This window comes from Chiloscyllium plagiosum, unplaced genomic scaffold (assembly GCF_037043375.1).
Source record: "Chiloscyllium plagiosum isolate Xiang-an unplaced genomic scaffold, Cpla_swu_hap1 HiC_scaffold_26, whole genome shotgun sequence".
Classification (NCBI taxonomy): Eukaryota; Metazoa; Chordata; class Chondrichthyes; order Orectolobiformes; family Hemiscylliidae; genus Chiloscyllium; species Chiloscyllium plagiosum.
Window position 1 is genome coordinate 18,641,529 of NW_028270164.1, and position 27,304 is coordinate 18,668,832.

Consider the following 27,304-nt stretch of genomic DNA (forward strand, 5'->3'; position numbering starts at 1 on the left):
CTCACTTCTGATTGTGGTTCACCACCTTGGACATAGCAGGAGTGACAGTTAACACAGCTTCACCTTCCACCTCTGACGAAAAACTAAAGGAGAAGTCCACACTAATGCCAGCAGCTGCAGGAGATGCCGTTTCCTCAGCAACTTGCTTAGCCACAGGACAAAGGTTGAGACGAGGCAAGACCACTGCCTCGCTTACAGGTGGAAGAGCACATCTTTTTCGTCTGTTTGAGTATCAGTACCTCGGTAAGGGGAGCAGCTCTCTGCTGTTATCTAAGCTCCTTTCCAGTTGGACAAGTGAACATGCATTGCCAGGGAATAGTAAAGAACCTATTGTTCAAAGGCTGTCTTAAAAGCAGTGCGTGCTACATGATATACTTTAGCATCTTGTATAGATTTTACCAGCACCCAGCCGGAAGCAGTACAAATGCCCCAAGTTCAAACTTTAACTTATACCAAGCAAAAAAAAAAGACATAGTTCATAAGATTTGTTTTCCTATCCTCCACTTCTAGTTCCCTTATGGATTATTGAATTTATTTTGTGAGAAATGACCAGTTACAACAAAAAGAATCTCTCTCTATGCCATGAAGTCAATGTCGTCAGTATGTTAAATGTACAACAGATTAGATTACTTACAGTGTGGAAACAGGCCCTTTAGCTCAACAAGTCCACACCGACCCACCACCCACCCAGATCCATTCCCCTACATTTACCCCTTCACCTAACACTACAGGCAATTTAGCGCGGCAAATTCACCTAACCCGCACATTTTTTTGGACTATGGGAGGAAACCGGAGCAAACCCACGCAGACACAGAGAGAATGTGCAAACTCCACACAGTCAGTCACCTAAGGCAGGAATTGAATCTGGGTCTCTGGTACTGTGAGGCAACAGTGCTAACCACTGTGCCACCATGCCAGTAATATAGTATCAGTAAGCATAGACCCCAGAGTATGTGTGTAAGCCTGTGATATGGTAACCATTTAAGTAATCAATGTCGTAAGTAAACTTCAAGATATCCAACTCAACAGAACCCAACTATCTATTGTGTGAATAACATAAATAAAACTATGAGTGTCATTACTTTTCTATATCTCTTGCCTATACTTTGTTGTCTTCATTTACTCAGTTTTCTGATTATTTCTTCCTCATGATATTGTGGATGTTTTGTAGTTTAGTTCAAATATTTTCATTGCCTCATACCCAAATACAGTTGAATAGAAAACTTGGAAAAATGTGGATTAGTAGGATCAATGTAGAAGAACCTATGCGTTTTTAAAAAAATGAATTATTTATTTTTCTAGTCGTTTTGGATGGCCCAATGTTTCTGAGTTCCTTCAGTTTGTTAATGCAACATAAAATCTGAGCACTCTGCTATTATGTGGCTTGGAAATTATGGTTGTCTTTGTAAGTAGTCACAGTGTCAGTTGTGTTAAAATATTGACCAACGTAAAAGAAAATCTGCAATTAAACACACAGAAATGTATGGTTTCCATTTAGTGTTCCTCTTGTGTAATAATTTAAAGATCACAAATGTAAGTTTGAGGTTTAGATTCTCCACACTATTCATGTTTCTCACAAAAACAGAAACATTGTTTATTTGGAGTAACTAAATGTCAGTGTTTAGATTGTTCTTTCACAGAGGAATTTAGAAAGATCATATATAATTTGCCAGACATGCTTTATAATTTGAATTGTGAGCAACTTTTAATCCTTTCCTTGATCTAAAATAATGTCTTTACTATATGAGGGCCCATGCCTTTTCCCCTCAACCCATTATATTACAGGAGTTCTACAGTCTACTTAGTCACAATCTTCCAACTAACTTTACCTGAATGCAATTTGTGACAGCTCTTCTATTACCTCTGACAGAAACTTGAACATCATCTTTATTGTGGAGAAAGTGAGGGCTGCAGATGCTGGAGATCAGAGCTGAAAATGTGTTGCTGGAAAAGCGCAGCAGGTCAGGCAGCATCCAAGGAACAGGAGAATCGACATTTCGAGTCTTGGATGCTGCCTGACCTGCTGCGCTTTTCCAGCATCATCTTTATTGTCTTTATTATCTTAGGCATTCTTTTGCATGTATTTGACATTTACATTGATTCAAAATTGAACATCTAATGTGGCTAAGATTTTGAATGAAAATTTGACGGTTACTATCATGGCAAGATACATGGAGTTGTTCATTGCCTTCATTTATTTGCTTCTACGCCAAGTTATGGCAAGAGAAGTGATCTCTCGTTGATTGGAAGTGAGTTACTATTTGAAAGTCCAGAAACATTAGTTTCACTAATCTGAAGTGTTTCCCTCTATGGATGTGAGAATCAGACCCCAAGGACAGAGGGTGTTTGCAGAATATTCAGCTTCTGAAATGCGGATATAGAATCATAGAGTTGCACAGCACAGAAACACACTCTTCGGTCAACTTTATTCATGCTGATCAGATATCTCACATTAATCTAGTCCCATTAGCCAACATTTGGTCCATATTCCTCTAAACCCTTCCTATTCATATACCATCCAGACACCTTTTAAATGTTATAATTGTACCAGCCTCCATCACTTCCTCTGGCAACTCATTCCATACATGCAACACCCTCTGCGTGAAAAAGTTGCCCCTTCAGTCCCTTTTATATCTTTCTCCTCTCATCTTCAACTTAGGCCCATATGATGGAAGATGATTAGAATCAGCTAGATGAAAAGATAGACATATGAGTGGCTTAGATTAGCAATAGGAGCTTAGAAGCCAGAATTATATATCCACATGTATTAATATACATATGCACATAGACTCAAACATATATTTTTCATGAAATGCAGGTATTACTAATCAGGCCAGCATGGAACCAGGCCAGGTTGCTAAGATCAGTTCAATACAGAAAGATAGCTGAGTACTGACATTACAGGTGAAAACCTGATAGTCTTACCTGATGACAATTGAAGGTGAAACTGAGGGCAAGAAACAGAAGAGGAAGAAGAAAGATCAGTTGAGCGGATAACATTGAGATCTGGACTGAGATAAACTTGAAGGAAGCTGGAAAAGAAGGAAGATATTACCAATGTCCCATATTTTATATTGCACACTAACATAAACATCCAAAAGTTTGGCACAGCAAGAATTATCAAATAAAAATTGACAGCAAGGCATCATTAGATTACATTACAATGTGGAAACAGGCCCTTTGGCCCAACAAGTCCACACCGATGCACAACCCACCCATACATTTACCCCTTACCTAACACTATGGGCAATTTAGCATAGCCAATTCACCTTACCTGCACATCTTTGGACTGTGGGAGGAAACCGGAGCACCCCCACGCAGACACAGGGAGAATGTGCAAACTCCACACAGTCAGTCGCCTGAGGCAGGGATTGAACCCGGGTCTCTGGCGCTGTGAGGCAGTAGTGCTAACCACTGTGCCACCATGCCGCCCACAAATTGAAAAGTGTTGCCCAACATCTTAAAGGAAGAAAGAGGTTAGAGATTGGAAGGTTTAGGCAGGAAATTACAGCAGTTATGGATAAGACAATCAAGGGAACCGCTAGCAATGATGGAACAAGTAAAATCAGATCCTCAGGAATGCATGGAATGCAGAGATCTTGGAGGTTTGTGGAGTTGGTGAAGATTACAGACTTCTGGTGGGGCAGGGGGTGGCAAGTAGTGGTGGGTAATGGGAATGAGCCCATTGAGTAGCAGAGGTTCACCAGACTTATCCTTTGGTTTATTGAATGATCTTATGAGGAGAAATTGAGAAGACAAGTCCTTATTCCCTGGAGTTCAGAAGAATTAGAGATGATCCCATGGAAATTTACAAAATTCTTAAAGGGGTTTTCAGGGTTGATGCAAGAAGGATGTTTCCCCTAAATGGCAGTTCTAGAATGACAGGACACTGTCTCGGAATACGGAGAAAGTCATTTGAGACTGCGATGGAGAGGAATTTCTTCACGGAGAGAGTAGTTACTCTTTAGAATTCTCTATCATAAGGCCAACATCAGCTTAGGCATTAAGTACATTCAAGACAGAGGTTGATAAATTTCTAGGTCTTAATATATCAAGAGATATGGGGATAGTGCAGGACAGTAGCATTGAAGTAAATCATCAGCTGTAGTTAAGAGTTGAAGAGCAGGCTGAAGGGGTCAAATAGCCTACTCCTGCACTTATTTAGGTATGTACAAATGGGATAGATGAACTGGACACAGTGCAAGGTGAGGTATATGTAACAGAATGTCGGATTAACTCAATTTGACAGAGGGTAGTACAAGGGAGGCTGGTTAGGAATTCATTGGAACAGCAATAACAAATGAATGGAGGAGGGTTTCATCACCTGATGCAGGGATAAAGACAGGTGATATGTTTGTGAAAATCAGTAGTCTCAGTGATGGAATGAACATGTCAGAAGTTCATCGCAAGATCCAATATAACACTCAAAGAATGAATGTTACCTATCCCATTACAAACGTTGTTCACTAGGTAAAAATAAAGGCTGCAGATGCTGGAAACCAGATTCGAGATTAGAGTGGTGCTGGAAAAGCACAGTAGTTCAGGCAGCATCCGAGGAGCAGGAAGATCAACATTTCGGGCAAAATCCCTTCATCAGGAATAAAGGCAGAGTGCCTGAAGGGTGGAGAGATAAGTCAGAGGAGGGTGGGGGTGGGGAGAAAGTTGAATAGAGTATAATAGGTGAATGGGGGTGGGGATAGAGGAGATAAGTCAGGGAGGAGGGTGGGGAAAGATAGCGAAGAGTACAATGGGTGAAGGGGGATGGGGATGAAGATGATAGGTCAGAGAGGAGGGTGGAGTGGATAGGTGGAAAGGAAGATAGGCAGGTAGGACAGGTCATGGGGACAGTGCTGAGCTGGAAGTTTGGAGCTGGGGTGAGGTGGGGGAAGGGGAAATGAGGAAACTTATGAAGTCCACATTGATGCCCCCACATTGAAGTGTTTTGAGGTGGAAGATGAGGTGTTCTTCCCCCAGGCATCGGGTGGTGAGGGAGCAGCTGTGAAGGAGGTCCAGGACCTCCATGTCCTCGGCAGAGTGGGAGGGGGAGTTGAAATGTTGGGCCATAGGGCGGTGGGGTTGATTGGTGCGGGTGTCCCAGAGATGTTCCCTAAAGTGCTCTGCTAGGAGGCTTCTAGTCTCCCCAATGTAGAGGAGACTGCATTGGGAGCAACGGATACAATAAATGATATTGGTAGATGTGCAGGTAAAACTTTGATGGATGTGGAAGGCTCCTTTAGGGCCTTGGATGGAGGTGAGGGTGGAGGTGTGGGTGCAGGTTTTGCAATTCCTGCAGTGGCAGGGGAAGGTGCCAGGATGGGAGAGTGGGTTGTAGGGGGGCATGGACCTGACCAGGTAGTCACGGAGGGAACGGTCTTTGTGGAAGGCGGAAAGGGGTGGGGAGGGAAATATATCCCTGGTGGTGGGGTCCGTTTGGAGGTGGCGGAAATGTCGGCGGATAATTTGGTTTATGCGAAGGTTGGTAGTGTGGAGGGTGAGCACCAGGGGGGTTCTGTCCTTGTTACGGTTGGAAGAGTAGGGTCTGAGGTCGGAGGTGCAGGATGTGGACGAGATATGTTGGAGGGCATCTTTGACCATGTGGGAAGGGAAGTTGCAGTCTCTAAAGAAGGAGGCCATCTGGTGTGTTCTGTGGTGGAACTGGTCTTCCTGGGAGCAGATACGGCGGAGGCGGAGGAATTGGGAATACGGAATGGCATTTTTGCAGGAGGTAGGGTGGGAAGAGCTATAATCCAGGCAGCTGTGGGAGTCGGTGGGTTTGTAAAAAATGTCGGTGTCAAGTCGGTCATCATTAATGGAGATGGAGAGGTCCAGGAATGGGAGGGAGGTGTCAGAGATGGTCCAGGTAAATTTAAGGTCAGGATGGAATGTGTTGGTGAAGTTGATGAATTGCTCAACCTCCCCGCGGGAGGAAGCAGAGGAAGAGGTGGGGAGCAGTGCCGGTATAATTACAGAAGATGGACCTTTCCACATAGCCAACAAAGGGGCAGGCATAGCTGGGGCCCATACGGGTGCCCATGGCTACCCCTTTGGTCTGAAGGAAGTGGGAGGATTCGAAGGAGAAATTGTTGAGGGTGAGGACCAAACGAATGAGAGTGTCGGTGGAAGGGTACTGTTGGGGACGTCAGGAGAGGAAGAAACGGAGGGCTTGGAGGCCCTGGTCATGGCAGATGGTGGTGTAGAGGGATTGGATATCCATGGTGAAGATGAGGTGTTGGGGGCCGGGGAAACGGAAGTCTTGGAGGAGGTGGAGGACATAGGTGGTGCCTTGAACATATGTGGGGAGTTCCTTGACTGGGGGGATAGGACAGTTGAGGTAGGTAGAGATGAGTTCAGTGGGGCAGGAGCATGTTGAGACAATGGGTCGGCCAGGGTGGTCAGGCTTGTGGATCTTGGAAAGGAGGTAGAACCGGGCAGTGCGGGGTTCCCGGACTATGAGGTTGGAAGCTGTGAGTGGGAGATCTCCTGAGGTGATGAGGTTCTGTATGGTCTGGGAGATGATGGTTTGGTGACTGGGGGGGTGAGGTCATGGTCGAGGGGACGGTAGGAGGAGGTGTCTTCGAGTTGGCATCTAGCTTCAGCAGTGTAGAGGTCAGTGCACCAGACTACCACTGCACCCCCTTTATCAGGTGGTTTGATGGTGAGGTTGGGATTGGAGCAGAGGGAATGGAGGGCTGCGCGTTGTGAGGGTGAGAGGTTGGAATGGGGGAGGGGGGGTAGACAAGTTGAGGCGGTTAATGTCCCGGTGGCAGTTGGCAATGAAGAGGTCGAGGGCAAGTAATAGGCCGGCACGGGGTGTCCAGGTGGATGGAGTTTGTTGGAGCTGCGTGAAGAGGTCCTCGGAAGGTGGGCAGGATCCTGATTGTGAAAGTAAGCTTGGAGGCCGAGGCGGCGGAAGAATTGTTCAATGTCACGGCGTGTATTAAATTCAATGATGCGTGAGCAGAGGGGGATGAAGGTGAGTCCTTTGCTGAGGACTGATCGTTCGTCCTCAGTGAGGGGGGAGGTCTGGAGGGATGGTGAAAACTCGGCAGGGCTGGGAGCTAGCACCCAGGACCCAGTGTGGGTGTGGAGCTGGGAGTGGGGGCGGAGCCTGTTTCTGGAGTGGGCACGGTGGTGGGGGGATGGGGGTGGAGTCATGAGCAGGGGTGGTGTTCCCCTCAGGGTTCTGGGGGGGCGGGGATGGTGACAGTGGGATGTTTGCCTAATCAATCAATCCAAAAATGATCGTCCTGCAGCACTCAATTGCTGGGAGTGGCCTGAACAAGTAGAGAATAACATTTTTATCCCTGAGTGGAAGGAAACTCTACCCTCAACAGTTACATAACAATCTGATTGAATTGCATGTAGACCCAGAAAGATGGTACCTGGACTCCATAAGTCCTGTTGTTCTTTGTGCAAGTAGGGACCAAGCACCCTGGTGTAGAAGGCTGTGGGGTATAGAAGATGATAGCACAAGGTTTGGAGACCAGACAGGGAGGTGTAAACTGAGTTATCATCTTGTGAGGGTGCCACAGATACACACAGAGTACTGAAGGATGCAATCCCTTGCTGAGTGCTTTTTCAATTTAGATGATGAGAAAAGAAAGCTCTCATTCTTGTCTGCCTGTCTACACCAAGGCATTATGACACAGACAACTTAGTATACAGACCAACTGGCTTGTTAACAAATTCAATTAACAGTTATTATTTTTTAAAGTAGCAAGCACTTCCGATCCAGCTCCCGTATTATAGGAAACCGAATTTTTAATGTTTGATTTTTTTTCTCTCATTTATTCAGGGACAAGGGCAGCATTTATTTCCTATCCCTAATTGCCCAGAAAACAGTTGAGAGTCAACCACATTGCTATGGGACTTGAGTAATGTGCAGGCCAGACTGGGTAAGGATGGCAATTTCCTTCCCTGAAGAGCATTGGTGAACCAGATGGGTTTTCTTGACAATAACATTGGACTCATGGTCACCATTCGACTCTTAATTCCGGATTTTTATTGAATTCAACTTCCACCACCTGCGGCATCAGGATTCAAACCTGGGTCCTAACAATATTATCTGGATTCAACGATAAATACCATTAGACTACTGCATCCCCCTTGACGTCACCATGCTGGATTTTACATATGGGCATGACAGCAGCAATCTTGAATTAGAAATTCAGGAGTAAGTCTGGTCCAACCTTAAACATTGCCAGGTAGGTGTATGGCAAAAGTAACTGAAGAGAGTTGCAATATTCCCAATATTTACTTGGAGAAATTCTTAGCTTATACAACACTAGACATCAGGCCTGATAATTTAATGGACAATTATGAAGCAGGCAAGTCCAAACACAAAACTAGAGAGCACAGTGGCTCAGTGGTTAGCACAGGCCTCATAGTTGCATGTTCGATACCAGCCTCAGGCGACTGTCTGTTTGGAGTTTACACATTCTCCCCGTGTCTACGTGGGTTTCCTCTGGGTGCTCTGGTTTCCTCCCACAGTCCAAAGATGTGCAGGTCAGGTGAATTGGCCATGCTAAATTGCTCATAGTGTTAGGTGCATTAGTCAGATGGAAATGGGTCTGGGTGGTTTACTCTTCGGAGGGTCGGTGTGGACTTGTTGGGCCGAAGAGCCTGTTTCCACACTGGAGGGAATCTAACCTAATCTTAAAAAAAAGGGAAACAGAATCAGGAAGAGGCCATAGAGCCCATTGAGCCTGATCTACCATTCAGTATAGTCCATGCCTGATCTTCAGCTTTAACTCCACCATTCCACCCATTTCCATATGTGTTGATTCCCATTACAGGAGAAACTAAAATCTATCTATCTCAGCTTTATATATATATATATTTGCAATGATGGAGCATCCGCAAGGTTCCCATGAGGACAATTTCAAGTATTAAGAACTCTTTCAGTAAAGATGATTCTCTTCATTTCAGTGTTAAATAATTGAATCTTTATTGTTAGACTGTGTCCCTGTATTTTTTATTCCCCAGCTCAAGACAACTAAGTCTCAGTTGTGCACTTCAAAACTGTGTATGTTTCATTGAGACCATCTCTCATCTTAACTCAAGAAGGTACATGCTCAACATACTCAGTCTGTTATCAGAGGACAACTCTCTCACCCCACGAGTGAACCTTTGCTGTACAGCCTTCCCTAAGTATAGAAACCAAAACTGCACACAGTGCACCAGCTGTGATTTCCCCAAAGTGCTGGCCAGTTACAGTGAGACTTCATTATACTTGCACTCCAATCCCTTTGCAATAAAGACCAAAGTACCATCTATTTTCCTCACTACAATCACACTGCATGCTAACCCTGTGTCCTTGTAGGAGTTTGGATCCAGGCATACTCATACAACGCCATCTTTCTTTAAGATACATGTGATGGATCTGCACCAATCTGTCTGGAAGTCAACAGTATGATATGAAATGAAACGAGTTCTCTTTATCTTGTTCAGTTCAACACCGAGCTTCTCCTGAATGGGCATACTGGAGGTGATTGGCTACCAGGTTTCTGCCTCCAGCAGAGTATTTGTACTTGATGTGGGAAAAGCTATGTTAGTTCCCTAACTAGACTTGAGTAGATTTGGGTAATGTAGTTTTGAATCAGGAGTACTAATCAGAAAAATTAATAGAATGCTATGTTTTAACGAGAGGGGAATTGAATATAAGAGTAGGGAGGTTATGCTTTGGTTATACAGGACATTGATGAGACTGGATCTGGGGTAGTACTGGTCACCATACTTACAGAAGGATGTTGATGCATTAGAAGCAATTCAGAGAACGTTTACTACAGTAATTCCTGCAATGAGTGGATTGCCTTGTAAGGAAAAGCAAGGCAGGCTAGGCCTGTGTCTTCTGGAGTTTAGAAGAGTCAGAGATGACTTATAAGATCCTGAGGGGATTGGGCAGGAGTAAACATGTTTCCTGTTGTAAGAGAATTTAGAACTAAGAGGTCATTGTTTAAAAGTAAGGGTCACCCATTGAAAATTGAGAAAGGGAAAGATTTCTTCTCTCAAGAGGTTTGTGAGTCTTTGGAAATACAGTGGATGCAGATGTTTAAATAATTTTAAGGCAGATGTAGACAGATTCTTGATAATCATGGGGATGAAAGATTATCGGGGTTATGCAGGAATGTACAGTTGAGGATAAAATCACATCAGCCATGAGGTTTGAGGGGCCGAAAGGCCTACTCATGGTCCTTGTTCATATGTTCCTATGAAATGTTCAATAGACTTTTATTATAGTTGCTGGTATATACATATATTACCATCATAGGCACTGGTTCTATGCAATTCAGTTACAAAAAACAGCAGGCTTACAACAGTTTTTCATGCTTCAACTCACCCCTAAAATTAGAAACTGCAACATTTTTACCTTCATGTCACATACTATGATACTCTGATGAGAGCATGTGCATGTCTCTTATAGGAATACAGCATAAGATCATTCCGACCAAACCCCACACAGTACACTCAAATCTATCTGAACATCAACATTTATAAGCTTTGCTCCTTTTAAAATGTATTCTACTTTTCTTTTCTTACAACCAAGCTGGATTATTTCATTCTTATTCAACTTATACTCCATCTGCCACCTTGATGTCCCTCACCTAACCTGCCTAAATCTCTTTGAAGCTGATATGTGTTCTCCTCAAATCTTAAATTCCCAACTAGTTATGTATCAACAGCAAACATAGATGCATAACTCTGACTGTAAGTGATTAGTAGAGATTGTATGGAGTTGAGGTCCCAGCAATGATCCTTGCAGCATAACAATAGCCAACAAGAACATGACCTCTCCTCTTTTCTTCATGTCCATTAACTGTTCCTTTATCCATGCTGACACATCGGCCCCAAAGCCAATATTTTGCTCTCAACACAAAATGAGCTTATATCCAACATGACAGTGTTAAAGCAGAAACATGAGACAAATGCCAGGAAATAAGTAATATAACTATTTTATTAGGTGTGACCTTGGCTAAATGAGGGAATAAGTTCAATAAATTGTTGGCTTTAAAAGTTCCAACTTTATTTTTGTTGCTCACATTCATGTAGTTTCATGATTTGTGTGCCCAGGATTCTGTACAGGAAAAAGGTAATGACTAGACCTGTGGGAGTTTGAGTGTTGAAATTTGCTTTGTTATTGGTTTTAAGTAATTAACATTCTCAGCATGATTAACATCTGTATATCAACTTGACAGCAGTGGAGTAGAAAAATGGCCCTCTGTATGAAAAATATTATGCTTTACATTTTGGAAACTTCTACACTACCCATCTAGAACAGCATTATCTGGCTCAAAGCCAAGTTAATAAGTATCTTGTTTACACTTCCTCTCTCTGTTTCTTTTCCTATTCACCCAGTCGTTCTGAATTTTCTTGCTGCAGCTCTGCTTCTGGGCCACTTCTGTTCCATTTTTCACTTTCTTGTGGTAATAGTTCAACCACACGTTCATTCTCCAGCTCTACTACCACAATATCAGATGATTAATGACAACAGCATGTACTACGACATTTTTAATTCAGTAAACATTCAAAGACACTTTACAGACAATTTGCCAGGCAGCGAGTGGCAGTGAAAATTTGGGTGAGGTAACCATAAGAAAGACCAGTGCACTAGAGGATACTCCTAAGGATGGAGAGAGAAAATAGGAACTTGGTGGGATGCGGAGTTCAAGGGGAAAAGAGCATCATGTACATATAGGATTGCTGAGGTTTCTGTTAACCAGATGTTTAACATAAATAGAGTGCGCATGTTACTCACATGAAGATGTACAAAGTGATAAAACACTTACATCAGTGGTTACAAGCTATTAAGATCTTGAGATGATAGAGAGCTGCATAACACAAATCAGAATTATATATAATAGCATGTAAATAAAATTATTTACTTCAGAGAATCAGAATTTTTCCCTTTTTCCTTTAATTCCCTATTTTTGTATCAAATCTATTTTAGTACCTATGAAGTGCAACTAGGCACTTTGCACCTAAGATGGCGTTGTGTGTGGCGATATTGTACACTTTTTACTGTATTCCCATACTTGAGTACATGTGATAATAAAACTCAATTCTAAGTCTAATTCTAATAGTCACTCTTTGATAAGGCAGAAGCAGAAATGGAGCAGTCTAAGAGCAGAGATAATCTAAGGGAGCAGTCTTTCTGCAGTACAGTGTAGAACCAAAAGTTTCCCATCTCATGGGAATGAGGACTGATCAACGAAAAGGTTATGTCAGTAAAGAGACAGGTCAAACCAAGATACGTGGGCCATAATGACGCATTAACCAGGAAAATGGAAACTGAAACTGGGTCATGAATCTGGCAGAAGATGCAGAAAGATTTGACGAAAAAATGGTTGATCTATTTGGTGTTGAAAGGAGCCAGTCAAAACTGGGAAAGAAAAGATGCATTGAGTTGGTGGTGATTAATGCTGGAATTTTAAAAAAAATATTTTTTGTTTGTACTAAAATCATAGAATCCCTAAACGTAGAAGCAGGTCATTCAACCTATCGAGTGCACACCCACCCTTCACCCAGACCCATCTCCCTACCCTATTCCTGCAAACCTGCATTTCCCATGGCTAACCCACCTCGCCTGTACATCCCTGGACACTATGGGCAATTTAGCATGGCCAATCCATCTAATCTGCACATGTTTGGATTATGGGAAGAAACTGGAGCACCCAGAGGGAACCCAAGCAGACAATGGAGAATGTGCAATCTTCACACAGCCACCCGAGACTGGAATCGAACCCAGTCTTGGCACTGTGAGACAGCAGTGCTAATGAATCACTGAGGAAGTCAGGCCTGAAGGTGAACGTACCTGGAGAAGAAATTTAACTGTGGCCTTTGATGTTAAAATGTAATTATTACCGTGTCCAGCAGAGGGAAGCCTAATCATACGCCCATGTTAATCCTCGTTGCATAAGGTCCTGTCTGATATATAGAGGAATAGATATTTCTCATAGAATAACATGAATACAGGTCTTGTAAGTCTGAACCTTCTGTCTTTATAATCCACGTGAGAGCAACTGTGTGATCTTATTACTGATCAGCTTTTATAATTTCCAGATTTCTCTGTTTATTTCTGTTTTCACCTGTACTGGAATTCTCAGGAATTCTTCATCCTCGTTTTTCTCAGATTTCTTTTTCTGTTTTCAGATTGGCATATTCAGCTTCCTACTTCCACTCTTAGACCATAAGACAATAAATCAAAGTAGCAGAATTTAGGCCATTCAGCCCATCGAGTCTGTTCTGTCTTTCAGTCATGGCTGATAATTTCTCAACCCCTTTCTCCCAATTTCCTCCCATAACCCTTGATTCTTTTGATACTCAAGAACCTATCTGTCTCAGTCTTAACTATACTCAATGACTTGCCCTCCACAGCAATGAATTCCACAGATTCACCACTCTCTGGCTGAAGAAGGTTCTACTTATGTCCATTTTAAACTGTTTTCCCTTTATTCTAAGACCGTGTCCTCAGGTCCTAGTCTCTCCTCCCAATGAAAACATCTTCTCAACATCTAATCAATCCAGGCCATTCAGTATTCTGTATGTTTCAATAAGATCCCCCCCTCCCCCATCCTTCGAAAATCCATTGGTATAAACCCAGAGTTCTCAAATGCTCCTCATATGTTAATCTCATGAATATCATCATGAGACCACAGACTAATGTTTCCTTTGTTCAACTTGGCCTTTTAAGAGAATGAGACCATTTATAGAACAAGAGGAGGCCATTCAGCCCTTCATCTGTTCCACCATTCAATAAAATTGTAACTGACCTGTACCTTAACTCCATTCACCTGCCTTAGCTCCATAACCCTTTGTAACTTTGTCCAACAAAACACCATCAGTTGCAAATTTAAAATTGTATTTATCCTCTACAGCTTTTAGTGGGAGTGTGCTCCACACTATTGCCTCCTTTTGTGTAAAGAAATAATCGCTACCAGCACCCTGAATGACTTGCCTTTGATAATAAATTAAGGTCCCCTTTGTAGGTTCTTACAGCAGCAGAATATGTTTTTCTTTAAATTTCCTAGCATTTACTTTCAAATTCCTGAAAGAATTCAGTGAGATCACTATTTAATCCCCTTTATTCCTGGAAATTCAAACCAAGTTGATCTGATCTTCTTTTGTCTAATCCTTAGATACCCTGGTGAATCTTTGCTATACCCATTCTAATTCTGACACATCCTTTCCAAGATGTGAGACTCATAATGGTGTGCCTTACTCCAAATATGGTCTAGGTCAGGGAGTTATTTTTGTAGAACTAATGCAAACTTTTTTCCCTCTATATGCTAGTTCTAAAGACCATTCTACTATTCTATTTGTGCTTGATTAGTTCATGAAGCTAGTGCCTTGTTTTATCCTTTCCTCAAATGCTGAGTTTGCTGGCTGCACCCCCATCCGTCATTCTCTGATATCTTGATGATCTGACATATTGCTTGATAAGTCAATGTCTTCTCTTAAGAAAACCCGCTCATTCCAGGTACCGATAGTAAATATGTTTTTGAAATGTAGTCACTGTTGTAATGTATGGCACACAGCAACCAATATAAACAAATTTTCAAAAACAGCACTTTGATAAGAGCCATGGAGTTAATAGCCTCGTGTTATTATTGCTAGACTATTAATCCAGAAAGGAGAAAGTGAGGACTGCAGATGCTGGAGATCAGAGCTGAAAATGTGTTGCTGGAAAAGCGCAGCAGGTCAGGCAGCATCCAAGGAACAGGAGAATCGACGTTTTGGGCATGAGCCCTTCTTCAGAATTCCTGAAGAAGGGCTCAAGCCTGAAACGTCGATTCTCCTGCTCCTTGAATGCTGCCTGACCTGCTGTGCTTTTCCAGCAACACATTTTCAGTATTAATCCAGAAACTCAGCTAACATTCTGGGGTCCTGGTTTCGAATCTTGCCTATGGCGGATTGTGAATTCAATAAAGAATTAAGATTTTAACAATAACCAAGAGTTGATTGTCAGAAAACCCCATCTGGTTCATGAATATCCTTTAGGGCAGGAAACTGCCATCCTTGCCTGATCTACGTGTGACTCCAGACTCACTTCAGTGTGGTTGACTTTTAATTGCCTCTGGGTAATAAATACTAGTGATACCCACGTCCGATGAACAAATAAAAAAAAAGTTTGCATTGTTCAATATTGATTGGAGATTAAGTATTGACCAGGTCACAGGATATCTCTCCAAGTCTTCTCTGAAATTGTTAAAAATCACACAACACCAGATTATATTCCAACAAGTTTATTTGGAAGCACAAGCTTTCGGAGCGCTGCACCTTCATCAGGTAGCTAGTGAGGTAGGATCATACGTCACAGAATTTATAGTATAAAGGTCAAAGTGTCATGCAACTGATGTGATATAGTGAACAAACCTAAATTGTGATTAAGTCTTTATTTACTTAGAATGAGTTACAGGTTTCGATTCATTAATATGTAAATCCCAGAAATTCTTTCAAGTCACATTCCTGAGGTTAAAAAAGGATCACTTATATCCACCTGAGAGGGCAGACTAGGCTTTAGTTTCAAATTTCATCCAAACAGCACAGCAGTTCAAACAGTGCAGCATTCTGTTCATACTGCACATCAGGACATCTGCCTCGATTCTGTGCTCAGCTTTCGGAAGTGGGATTCAACATACATGTTCTATCAACTGAGTTAGAGCCATTTATGTTACTGTATGGTTATTTAACTTACTATATTTGGGGGTTATTTGTAAGTTAAATGGTTTTGAATGGGTGAAGAGTGTCTACTATGATACACAGAACCCCATAACCGTGAGAGACTACTCCAATGGATTAGTTCTCCTGGTCCTACAATTTTGTTTACTATTTTCTTGATTGGTTATAAGCTCTTGGAATGTCAAGGGAAAGAATTACTATTCTGAGTGTTTGCGAACTCTTAATTTAAATTTTTTTTAAAAGTCAGTGTCTTGCAACATTTGCTTCACTGATATTTTCTTTAAAAATATTTTAGTTGAAGCTAACCTATCAAAGTAACAGAAACTCAGCAGCTCTGCATGAGCCCACTCATGTTTACACTTGCAGTCATTAAATTGTCAATTCAAATGGAAAAAAATCTGATGAGGCCGTTACATCAACAATAACTACGCGTATTTATATAGCACCCTTAGCACAGCAAATAGTCCAAATTGCTTTGTAAGAGTGTTACCTAATGAAGTTTGGCAAGGAGCCATCTAATGATGTGAAATAATATGGAATGTAATCAAAGCTTACTCTAAGGAGACAGGTTTTGAATAGCTTCAGAAAGGAAGAGTGTGGATTAAAGGCAGAGAGAGGTTTAGGGAAGGGAGCTGAGGTAGGTGAAGGCATAGGTGCTAATGGGGAAGCTGTGAAAATAGAGGTTGTGCAAGAGAATGGACAGAGATTTTGGAGGATAGTAGGGTTGGGGGCGGTTACAAAGAGTGGTGTGGGCTCTGAGTCACGATGTTGTGAAGGTAGCTATCTGCATCTCCCAAGTGTGTGCTGTGAAGCAACTGCTGTGATATACATGAACATTGGCACTGTTTTGTTCTCTGAATTGAGGTATATAAAGGGAGAGTTGCTGTAGTCCCAGAGGACCATGGGTTACTTACAGATCAGAGAGAGACGACTAGTGTTGGTTTAATTTGTCAGTCATTACACCTCAGGCAAGGCAGAAGGTTAAGAAGATAGGCTGCTCATGGTAGCTTCAAACAGTATAGGGAATTGAACTTGCATTGTTAGCACGAGTGTGTAGCAGAAAGCAGTTGTCCAGCCAACTGAGCTAACCTACAGTGGGAAGCAGTAGTATAGTGATAATAACTGGGCTAGTAGCAAGGTCCAGACTCATTCAGCTGCCATGGGTTCAAATCCAACCAAGGCAGCTGACAAAATTTAAATTCAATCAATAATTTTGAAATTGAAAGCTTATCTCCAAAATAACAACGAGGTCCTGATTCCAGAGTACTTAAGGAAGTGGCCCTAGAAATAGCTGGTGCATTGGTGATCAGTTTTTAGCATTCTGTGGACTCTGGAAGAAATCCAATGTAACCCCAGTCTCTAAAAGGGGAGGGTGAGAGAAAAAGGAGAATGATAGGCTGGTTAGCCTGACATCATTGGTAGGGAAATGCTGAAGTAAATTATGGAGAGTGTAATAACTGAGCATTTGGAAAGCTATGACCAAACATTAAAGAGAAATCCTGCTAAACAAAATCTTCCAGAATATTTTGAGGATGTGACCAGTAGAATGGACAAGGTGAATCAGTAAATGTTGTGTATCTAGACTTTCAAAAAGCTTTTGATAAAGTTCCACATAAGAAATTAGTAAGGAAAATTAAAGCTCATGTTATTGGACATAATGTATTGATGTGGATAGAGAACTGGTTGGCAGACAGGAAGCAGACAGTTAGAATAAACAGGTCCTTTTCAGAGTGGCAGGTAGTGACATGTGGGGTGCCGCAGGGTTCAGTGTCGGGAACTCAACTGTTCACAATATACATTAGTTAGTTGGATGAAGGAATTGAATGCAATATCTCCAAATGTGCAGATGAGACTAAGATGAGGGACAGTGTGTGCTGAGAGGAGGATGCGAAGAGGCTGCAGGGTGACTTGGACAGGTTGGCTGAATGGGCAAATGCTTGGCAAATGCAATATAATGTGAATAAATGTGAGGTTATCCACTTTGGTTGCAAAACCAGCAAGGCAGATTATTATCTGAGTAGTGGCAGTTTAGGAAAAGGTGATGTGCAATGAGTGCTGGGTGTCGTGATGGAGCAGTCGCAGACGGTTGGCATGCAGGTGCAGCAGGCGGTGAGGAAAGCTAATAGCATGCTGGCCTTCATAGCGAGAGGATTTGTCTATTGGAGTAAGGATGGCTTGCTTCAGATATATAGGGTCTTGGTGAGGCCACACCTTGAGTACTGTGTGTAGTTTTAGTCTATTAGTCTGAGGAAGGACATTCCTGCTGTTGAGGGGGTCCAGCGAAGGTTGACCAGGCTGATTCCCGGGATGGCAGGACTGACATATGAGGAAAGATTGGTTTGACTGGACGTGTACTCTCATGAATTTAGAAAACTGAGGGGAGAATCTCATAGAAACTTACAAAATCTTGATGGGACTGGACAGGCTAAATGTAAGAAGAATGTTTCCAATGTTGGGGAAGCCCAGAACTAGGGGACACAGTCGAAGAATAAGGGGCAAGCCATTCAGGACCGAGATGAGGAAGAATTTCTTCACTCAGAGAGCTGTGAACCTGTGGAATTCTCTCCCACCTGAAGCTGTTGGGGCCAGTTCATTAGATATATCCAAGAGGGAATTGAATGAGGCCCTTGCAGCTAAAGGGATCAATGGAAATGGGGAAAAAGCAGGAATGGGATACTGAGATTGCATGATCAGCCATGATTGTATTGAATGGTCTACTTCTGCATTTATTTTCCATGTTTCTATGAAACTATCATCAATTGTCATAAAAGTTCATCTGGTTCACTCATGCCTTTTAAGGAAGGTAAACTATTGTCCTTACATGGTCTGGCCTACATTTAACTCCAGATCCACAACAATTTGATTGACTTCCAACTGTCCTCTCAGTAACCTTTCAGCACAAGGGCAAGACTGATGAAGAGTCATCTAGAGTGGAAATGTTATCTTGCTTTCTTTCCATGGATGCTACCTGATCTGCAGTAGTCTCCAGCATTTTTGGATTTCAGTGCAAGGACAGTTAGGGTTGGACAACAATGGTAGTCTTGCCAGCAATGCAAGAAATAATCAATTTAAACAAAAGATGAGAGAGAAGAGTTCAAGCGTGGGTATAAAATTACATCAAGTAAGTGATATACAATCAGGTTTTGTATTGGAATGTGTATTTATAATATCTGAAGTGTTTTTGCATGGGACACACATTGGATATTTGACTTGTACAAACAGCGACAACTCAGATACTGAAATCCTGACATTGTCTTCTTTACAGTCACCATGTGCGGAGCTGTTCAGGTCTTTATATCCTGTTTGGTCGCTGTCATGCTCTGCCAGGCAAAACCCTTCAAGCAGTCCAGTTTCTTTGATTTTGTTGGAGAGGAACAAGGATCTGCAGTTGAACCAACTCCTGAGCTTCCTATCATCTATCCATACAAATGTCCGCCCAGGTGTCGCTGTCACATGAGTGTGGTGCAGTGTTCGAATTTAGGTAAGGAAAGTGCACACCATCCATATGAAGAGAAAATAGAATTGAAAGTGAACAAGGTCAGTATTCTGTTCAGTTCGCTTGTAGCATAAATGGAGCTAATTCAGAAAGATCTCCTGCATTGAGAACACAAGGATATTCAGGACAAAAATACTTTTGTTGGGTATTGCTGGAAATTAAAATTCCTTTATTACTGTAGAAATTTCAGATTTAACTGTTTGAATCTCCCTACTTTTCCTTCATCTCTCACTGTCTTATTTTGTGGTAAATTCAGTATCAATCAGTACCTTGCTCAAGCAGCTCTTCTCACACTGAGTCTAAGCAATGAGAAAAGTTCACTAGGCATCATAGCTTAACTTCTAACTGATTATGGGCTCTCATCATGCAGTGGTAGTGTCCCTACCTTTGAACCAAGTAGTTCAGGTCTCACCTACTCCAGAATTCTATAATAGCATCACTGAACAGGTTGATTAGGAAAACACCTAGATGTTACCTTTTTTTTAATTCAGTAAAACAGACACTGGTAGATGGTGACTGGATGGCAGTGATCCTGTTTCATCATCACTCCCTGAGCTAAGTTGAATTTTAACTCTCATCTTGAACCTATGCCCTTTAGTTCTGGACTCCCCACCCTGGGGAAAAAGAACTTGGCTATTCATCCTATCCATGCCTCTCATGATTTTATAAACCTTTATATTAGCCACCAGCTTTCAAACTATTATAGAATCATAGGTCATGGAGATATGCAGCACAGAAACAGATCCTTCTGTCCATCTCGTCCATGCCGACCAGCTATCCTAACTGGTCTAGTCCCATTTGTTAGCACTTGGTCCATATCCCTCTAAGCCCTTCTTATTTATATACCCATTCAGATGCCTTTTAAATGCTGTAATTGTACCAGCCTCCACCACTTCCTCTGGCAGCTCATTCCATACGTGCACCACCCTCTGTGTGAAAAAGTTGCCCTTTCAGTTTCCTTTATATTTTTCCCCTCTCACCCTAAACCTATGCCCTCTAGGTTTACATCCCCACCCCAGGGGGAGCTTTGAGCTGATGCAGAATAAAAGGTTGAAACTGTCTGCATGCTCTTCCAATAATATTCTATATTTAGAATGGAAAAATTTAAATTTTTACCAGCATATGCTGTTACCAGCACATGCTGGTATTTGACATTAATTAAACAACAGCAATTTGTATTTATGTCATGCTTTTAATCTTATAAAACATCCAAAGACATTTTACAGGAACATTATAAAACAAAATATAACACTGGGTTACGTAAGGACATATTAAGTTAGGTGACCAAAAATTGGACAGAAGGCAGTTTTAATGAGTGTGGTAAAGAAAGAAACACAATAGAGAGATGGAGAAGTTTAGGGTCGGTATTCCTGAGGTTAAAGCACAGGCAACTGAAGGGATACCATAAATGGCAAAGCAATTTAAAATGGGCCAGTCAGAATCTACTGACTTTTCTATGCCATATTAAGTACAAGGTTGAAGCCTGCACAAGGACTGAAACATGAAAAGATGGCATTTATATAACTCAGCCATTAAACTCTATTGCATTTCCACAGGGTCCTGCCTTCGATTAATCAGCAACAGATTTTTAGAAAGCATAAACCTTGAGGATGTTATAGCTGGAAGAAATGAGCAAATAAGCAATATCAAAACAGTAGTCAGATGATCTGGGAGAAACTTGACAGTAGCTATACTGAGCAATTTCCTTGTAAAACCAAAAGCAGTCATGTTGCGCAGTGAATTAAATTACTATTCTAACTACTACCATATTCAGACAGTGTCAACTCAATGCTGTTTTGAAGAAAATATGGAAAGTGACTAATTGTGGGAGAACATATAACTTCAAAAATATGTTGACTATTATCTTAATGCTGCCTAAAATCCTGTTTACACAGAAAGCAGAATTAGTTTATAATGGACATGATTCAAATTAGACTTTATTACTTCACCCTAGTGTCTGCGGTACAATGAGTCTGTGTTGCCCTGATGAAAATTCGTAAAGGCACTTTGTGTATAGTTAGGCAAACAAACTGAATATTGAAAGGTTACTTTCTTGTCTCGTTCATAAAACATTTCTGGCCTCCAGCTTGGTCTGACTCATTCAGCTCAGGCAATGACATTTTATGTGTCCCAGGATTAAAATTTCAAACGTCAGTTGAAATCTAATACTAAGTTAACGATCAGTGCCGACTTTCTGTAGCAAGGTAGTAAAAGGTTAATTTAAACTTTCTCCATGTTTCTTTCTTCCCCATATGTTTCTGCCATCATTCAAGATTGTAGCCTGACTAGACTATAAACCTCAATAGGACGACAGTCAACTTTGTTTGATTGATATTACTTTTTTGTGGCAGGCAAAGTTTTAACAAACTTTAAAAGTGGTTTAACAGCTTTCTCTCTTCCTGAATTAACCAACCAAAAGTCACATTTGCAAAAGAGAAATAAACACAAACTGAACAGTCCTATTTTAATCAAAACAAAATGTTGTGGATGCTGGAAGTCTGAAATGAAAAGAAAAAATGCTGGAGAAACCTGGAAGACCTGGCAGCATTTGTCGAGAGAGAAACAATTGTTGCTTTGAGTCTGATATGAGTCTTCTTCAGAACTTCTTCTGGAGAAGCGTTATAAGAAACTTGAAACATTCAACATTTCTTTGTAGTTTAAGTTAGAAAACTGGCCAGTCAGTGCTATAGTGTCAAAGGACATTTAAGAACCTCTAAAATATTTAATAAACTAAACTTTACCATGTTAAAAATCACACATCACCAAGTTATAGTCCAACAGGTCTATTAGGAAGCACTAGCTTTCGGAGCGCTGCTCCTTCATCAGGTGGTTGTCCATACTATTGTAATCAAACTTTACCACACTATTGTAACTTTCAATAAAGCATTTTAGAGCTCAAGTTGTACCTCATCGCAATATTTTTATGTGTAATAATCTAGAGTTGAAAAATGTGGTGCTGGAAAAACACAGCAGGCCAGGCAGCATCCGAGGAGCAGGAGAATCGATGTTTCGAGCATAAGCCCTTCTTCAGGAATTCTTCAGGCCCATTCCTGAAGAAGGGCTTATGCCTGAAACGTCAATTCTCCTGCTCCTCGGATGCTGCCTGGCCTGCTGTGTTTTTCCAGCACCACATTTTTCAACTCTGGTACTCCAGCATCTGCAGTCCTCACTTTCTCCTGGTGTAATAATCTATCCAATCAAGGTGAACTAAAGGGCTGATTTTAATTTAATTAGTTAATTACAACAATTTACAGTACCTTGCTACATCCCCATGCCAATTAGATTCCAAGAGATCAACGTCTTCTACTCATAATGTATTAATTGTTTCTTGTTTTCTAAATTGGTTTTCTTGCATTTCAGTCATGATGAAAAAACAGCTTTCTGACTTTTTTTTTTAGCAGTGTTTAAGAGGTTGAATTTCCAAACACCATTGTCCCACATTTAAAAGACATTTTGTTGAATCATAGGACCAGGGACTGGTTACAGCCCATTTGGCCCCATCTCATCTTCACCAGTCTCTGTACAGCTCCTAAACTAGACCCATTCTTTGTCTTTCCCCATAGCACTGGAATATCTTTCGCAGATAATTATCCAGGTCCTTTTTGAAAGCTGTGATTGAAGCTATTTTCATTCCATTCTCAGGCAACGCATTACAGATCCTAACCACTTGCTAATGATAAAGTTTTTTCTCGTGTTTATGTTGGTTCTTTTATCAAACAACTTACATTGTTGTCCACTGGGTCTCAATCCTTCCACTAATAGAAATAGTTTCTCAATCGACTCTGTCCAGATCCTTCATGATTTTGAAGACTTCTCTCAAATTTTCTCTCAGCCTTCTTTTCTCCAAAAAAAATAATCTCAGCTTTGATAATCATTATTATTGAACCCAATATTGGCAGAAGCCAGACTTTAGCCATCTGTGATATTACAACAAATATATTTTCCAAAATAATTTGGAAAATGTGTTATGTATGGGGGTGTATGTCCATGTGTATCCAGATTTATTCACTAACAAAATGTCAGTATAATGTTCCACAACACATGGTAAATCTGGAAGAAACACACCAAGGTGGCATGGTGGCTCAGTGGTTAGCACTGCTGCCTCACAGTGCCAGGGACCTGGGTTTGCTTCCAGCCTTGGGCAATTGTGTGAAGTTTGCATGTTCTCCCAGTGTCTGTGTGGGTCTCCTCTGGGTGTTCTGGTTTCCTCCCACATTCCAAAGATATGCAGGTTTAGGTGAATTGGCCATGCTAAATTTCCCAAAGTGTTCAGGAATGTGTAGATTAGGTGCATTAGTCAGGGGAAATGTAGAGTAATAGGGTAGGGGGATGGGTTACTCTTTGGAGGGTCGGTGTGAATTTGTTGGGCCATAGGGTCTGTTTCCACACTGTATGGATTCAATGATTTGCATCTAAAAGTAAGATTAATTCAACTTTGGAAGAATCTCAATATATTATAGTAGCAGCAGGTGTGTCTGAGCAAAATTCACAAATTAAATTCTGAATTATATTAAGGAGAATCAACCAGAATTAATGCAGAGAGACTTAAAAAAAAACTAAGTTAATTCTATCAACACAGAAATAAATGGGCAGCTTCAGTTTGACAACCTGGTGATCTCACGGAGGCATTTAAGAAGGTAAAACAAGCTAATTGGTTTCTAAAAGACGTAAGTAAAGAGAAAAATGTCAGTTACATATTACGAGCAGTGGAGGACTTTCAAAGCAATTTTTCAAAGTGCTCAGCAGAAGTATATTCCAATGAAAAGGAAGGACGGTAAGAAAAGGGGTAATCTGCCATGGGTGTCAAAGGAAGTAAAGGAGGCTATCAAAATGAAAGAGAAGGCATACAAAGTGGCCAAAAAAGGCAGGAAGCTAGAGGATTGGGAAAACTTTAAAGGTCAACAGAAAGCCACAAAAAGAGCTATAAAGAAAAGATAGAACATGAGAAAAAAAAACTAGCACAGGATATAAAGACAGATAGCAAAAGTTTATATAAATATGTAAAAGAAGAAGAGTGGCTAAAATGAACATTGGCCCTTTAGAGGATGAGAAGAGGGATTTCGTTATGGGATATGATGAAATAGCCGAGGCATTGAACAGGTACTAATCGGTTTTCACAGTGGAAGACACTAATGACATGATAGTAATTGATAAAGAGACAAAGGTAGATGAGGACCTGGAAACAACTAATATTACAGAAGAGGTAGTGTTGGGCAAGCTAATGGAGCTAAGGGTTGATATGTCTCCTGGCCCTGATTGAACGCATTCCAGGGTATTAAAAGAGATGGCGGGAGAAATAACAGGTGCATTGGCAGTAATTTTCCAAACTTCGCTGGACTCTGGGGCAGTCCCAGCAGATTGGAAAACAGCAAATGTGATTCCACTGTTTAAAAAGGGAGGTAGACAAAAGATGGAGAATTATAGACCTCTGTAGTGGAGAAAATGCTTGTGTCTATTATCAAGGAAGAAATAGCAAAGCATCACAATAGAAATTGCCCCATTGGGCAGACACAGCATAGGTTCATGGAGGGCAGGTCATGCTTAACAAATCTTTTGGAATTCTATGAAGATATTAAGAGCAAGATGTACAATGGGGACCCAGTGGGTGTGGTGTACCTAGATTTCCAAAAGGCTTTCAACAAGGTGCCACACAAGAGGCTGATATATAAAATAAAGATGCATGGCTTTGTGGTAAAGTATTAGCATGGATAGAGGATTTATTGACTAATTGGCAGCAAAGAGTGGGGATAAAGGAGTGCTATTCTGGCTGGCAATCAGAGACTAGTGGTGTGCCTCAGGGATCGGTGTTAGGACCACAATTATTCACAATTTACACAGATGATTTGGAGTTGGGAACCAGGTGTAGGGTGTCAAAGTTTGCAGATGACACTAAGATGAGTGGCAGATCAAAGTGTGCAGAGGACTGTGAGACTTTTCAGAGGAACATAGATACATTGAGTGAGTGGGCAAAGGTCTGGCAGATGGAATACAATGTAAATAAACATGAAACCATACATTTTGGGAGGAGTAATAGTTAAAAAAGTTTATTACTTGAATGTTAAAAAGTTGCAGCATGCTGCAGTGTAGAAGGACCTGGGTGTTCTTGTGCATGAAGGTTGGTCTGCAGGTACAACAAATAGTTAGGAAGGCAAATGGAATTTTGTTCCTCATTGCTAAAGGGAATGAGTCTAAAAGCTGGGAGGTCATGTTGCAGTTGTACAAGGTGCTGGTGAGGCCACACCTGGAGTACTGAATGCAATTTTGATCTCCTTACTTGAGAAAGGGTGTACTGGCATTGGAGGGAGTGCAGAGAAGGTTCACTAGGTTGGTTCCAGAGTTGAGGAGGTTGACTTATGAGGAGAGACTGAGTAGATTGGGATTATATTCATTGGAATTCAGAGGATAGAGGGGTGATCTTATAGAAACATACAAAATTATGAAGGGAATAAATAAGATAGAAGTAGAGAGGATGTTTCCGCTGGCAGGTGAAGCTAGGACAAGAGGGCACAGCCTCAAGATTAGAGGGAGCAGATGTAGGACTGAATTGAGAAGGAACTTATTCACCCAGAGGGTTGTAAATCTATGGAATTCCCTGACGCTACTTCAGTAAATGTTTTTAAACTAAGGTAGATAATTTGTTGATCAATAAAGGAATTAAGGGATACGGTGAGAATGCAGGTAAGTGGACCTGAATCCACAAAAAGCTCAACAATGATCTTATTTAATGGCAGAGCAGGTGGAAGGGCCTGATGGCCTACTCCTGTTCCTAGTTATTATATTCTTATATAAATGCTTTTGTAGTCAGGACAGAAAGATTTAGGTCTTTTTGACAGCTGGGAAATGAATGAAGATGACACTAAAAACTCAAGCTTTTGAGGAATGCAACAGACGTCCACAAATCATCCACCGAAATGCATTTCAGACCTTTAGGGAGTAGCCAGTGAACCTGTTGACAATTCTTGTAGTGAGTTCGAAAAACACCACTAAAAAATATAAATCCGCCAGAAAGATGAAGTGCTGACAGATCAACTCAGTTAGTACTCTGCAAACTCTAATGTAAAAAAAAGTCGGATTGGATACACCAAGCTCACAATATCGCAGGCTGCTCCCTCTGTCAGTCCACATTTAGTCATGGTCAGACAGATAACGAAGCAACTCCCTGAACTGCTGGCCTAAGAGCAAGGCAATGGCGCACAGAAACAACAGCATAAGAATGCATCTCAGACAGAAAGACAGATGTGTAAAAGATATGGACAACCACGTAAATTCAAAGACAGAAATGTCTCACATACAGATCAAATTAGAGAGCCTGTAAAAAGCTCAATCATTGAGAAAGGATGTGCAATCAAAGAATGAAGCTGTTAAAGAAATTATCAAAGGCCAAAGCAATAGTATGATAAACAGGAAAAGAAATCAAAACATCCATCCCCTGGAGGATAATGAAATGCTTGAGAAAATAATAGCCATTGGAACCATACAATTTCAAGGAATGTCTGTTTGCAATGGTTCCCAAAGAAAAGAAATTCATCAAATCATTCAGATCAGGACTAGCATGAAAAATAAGCCTATGACAATATATCTGAAGCTGAAGATTGTTATTGGAACAAAAGTAACATCACCTCACACAAGATGTACCAAAGAATTTAGCCTGAAAGCTTGAAAGAAAATGGTTACCCAAAGCAATATTCTCTGGAACTGAGCAAAACTTTGCCGCAAGCATAATGTGGACCTGAAATTCGATATCAGGGAACGACTCAAATCAGGTGAACTTACAAAGCGAGAGACATTAATTGCATGCTAAACGATACTGAAACAGATGGTCATTCTGTCCTATGGTTAAGAAGTTGTGGGGAGTTGTATTTGATCTCAGTAAGTCATGAGGTGAGGGATGCTCCACTGAGGGTTGATGGTAGCACATATACACTGAAATTCAGCATCCAGTCAAAAATCTGGTGCAAAAGTACACAATGCATTTTAATGAAATGACTGGATACTTTGAAGATTTTGGATATCACATAACTGTTATTCCACTGATGAGAATAATAATTCAATCTGGTGAATGACAGTTGTCTTTTCCAAAGGGTGGGGAATTTCAAGACGAGGGTCATATTTTTAAGGTTAGAGGAGAAG

At 41.2% G+C, this 27,304-nt stretch overlaps 2 protein-coding genes across 2 annotated transcripts in view; one reads left to right on the forward strand and one right to left on the reverse strand.

Moving 5' to 3' along the window:
• The window catches only part of LOC122563122 (lumican), a 409,094-nt gene that overhangs the window by 66,967 nt on the left and 314,823 nt on the right, over nt 1-27,304 (reverse strand).
• LOC122563123 (decorin-like) overlaps nt 1-27,304 on the forward strand; it is a 66,995-nt gene that overhangs the window by 10,283 nt on the left and 29,408 nt on the right. Inside the window, exon 2 of the mRNA XM_043716570.2 lies at nt 18,944-19,159. Coding sequence (XP_043572505.1) covers nt 18,949-19,159 — 211 coding nt within the window. The 5' untranslated portion in view covers nt 18,944-18,948. The remainder of the gene's footprint in view (nt 1-18,943; nt 19,160-27,304) is intronic.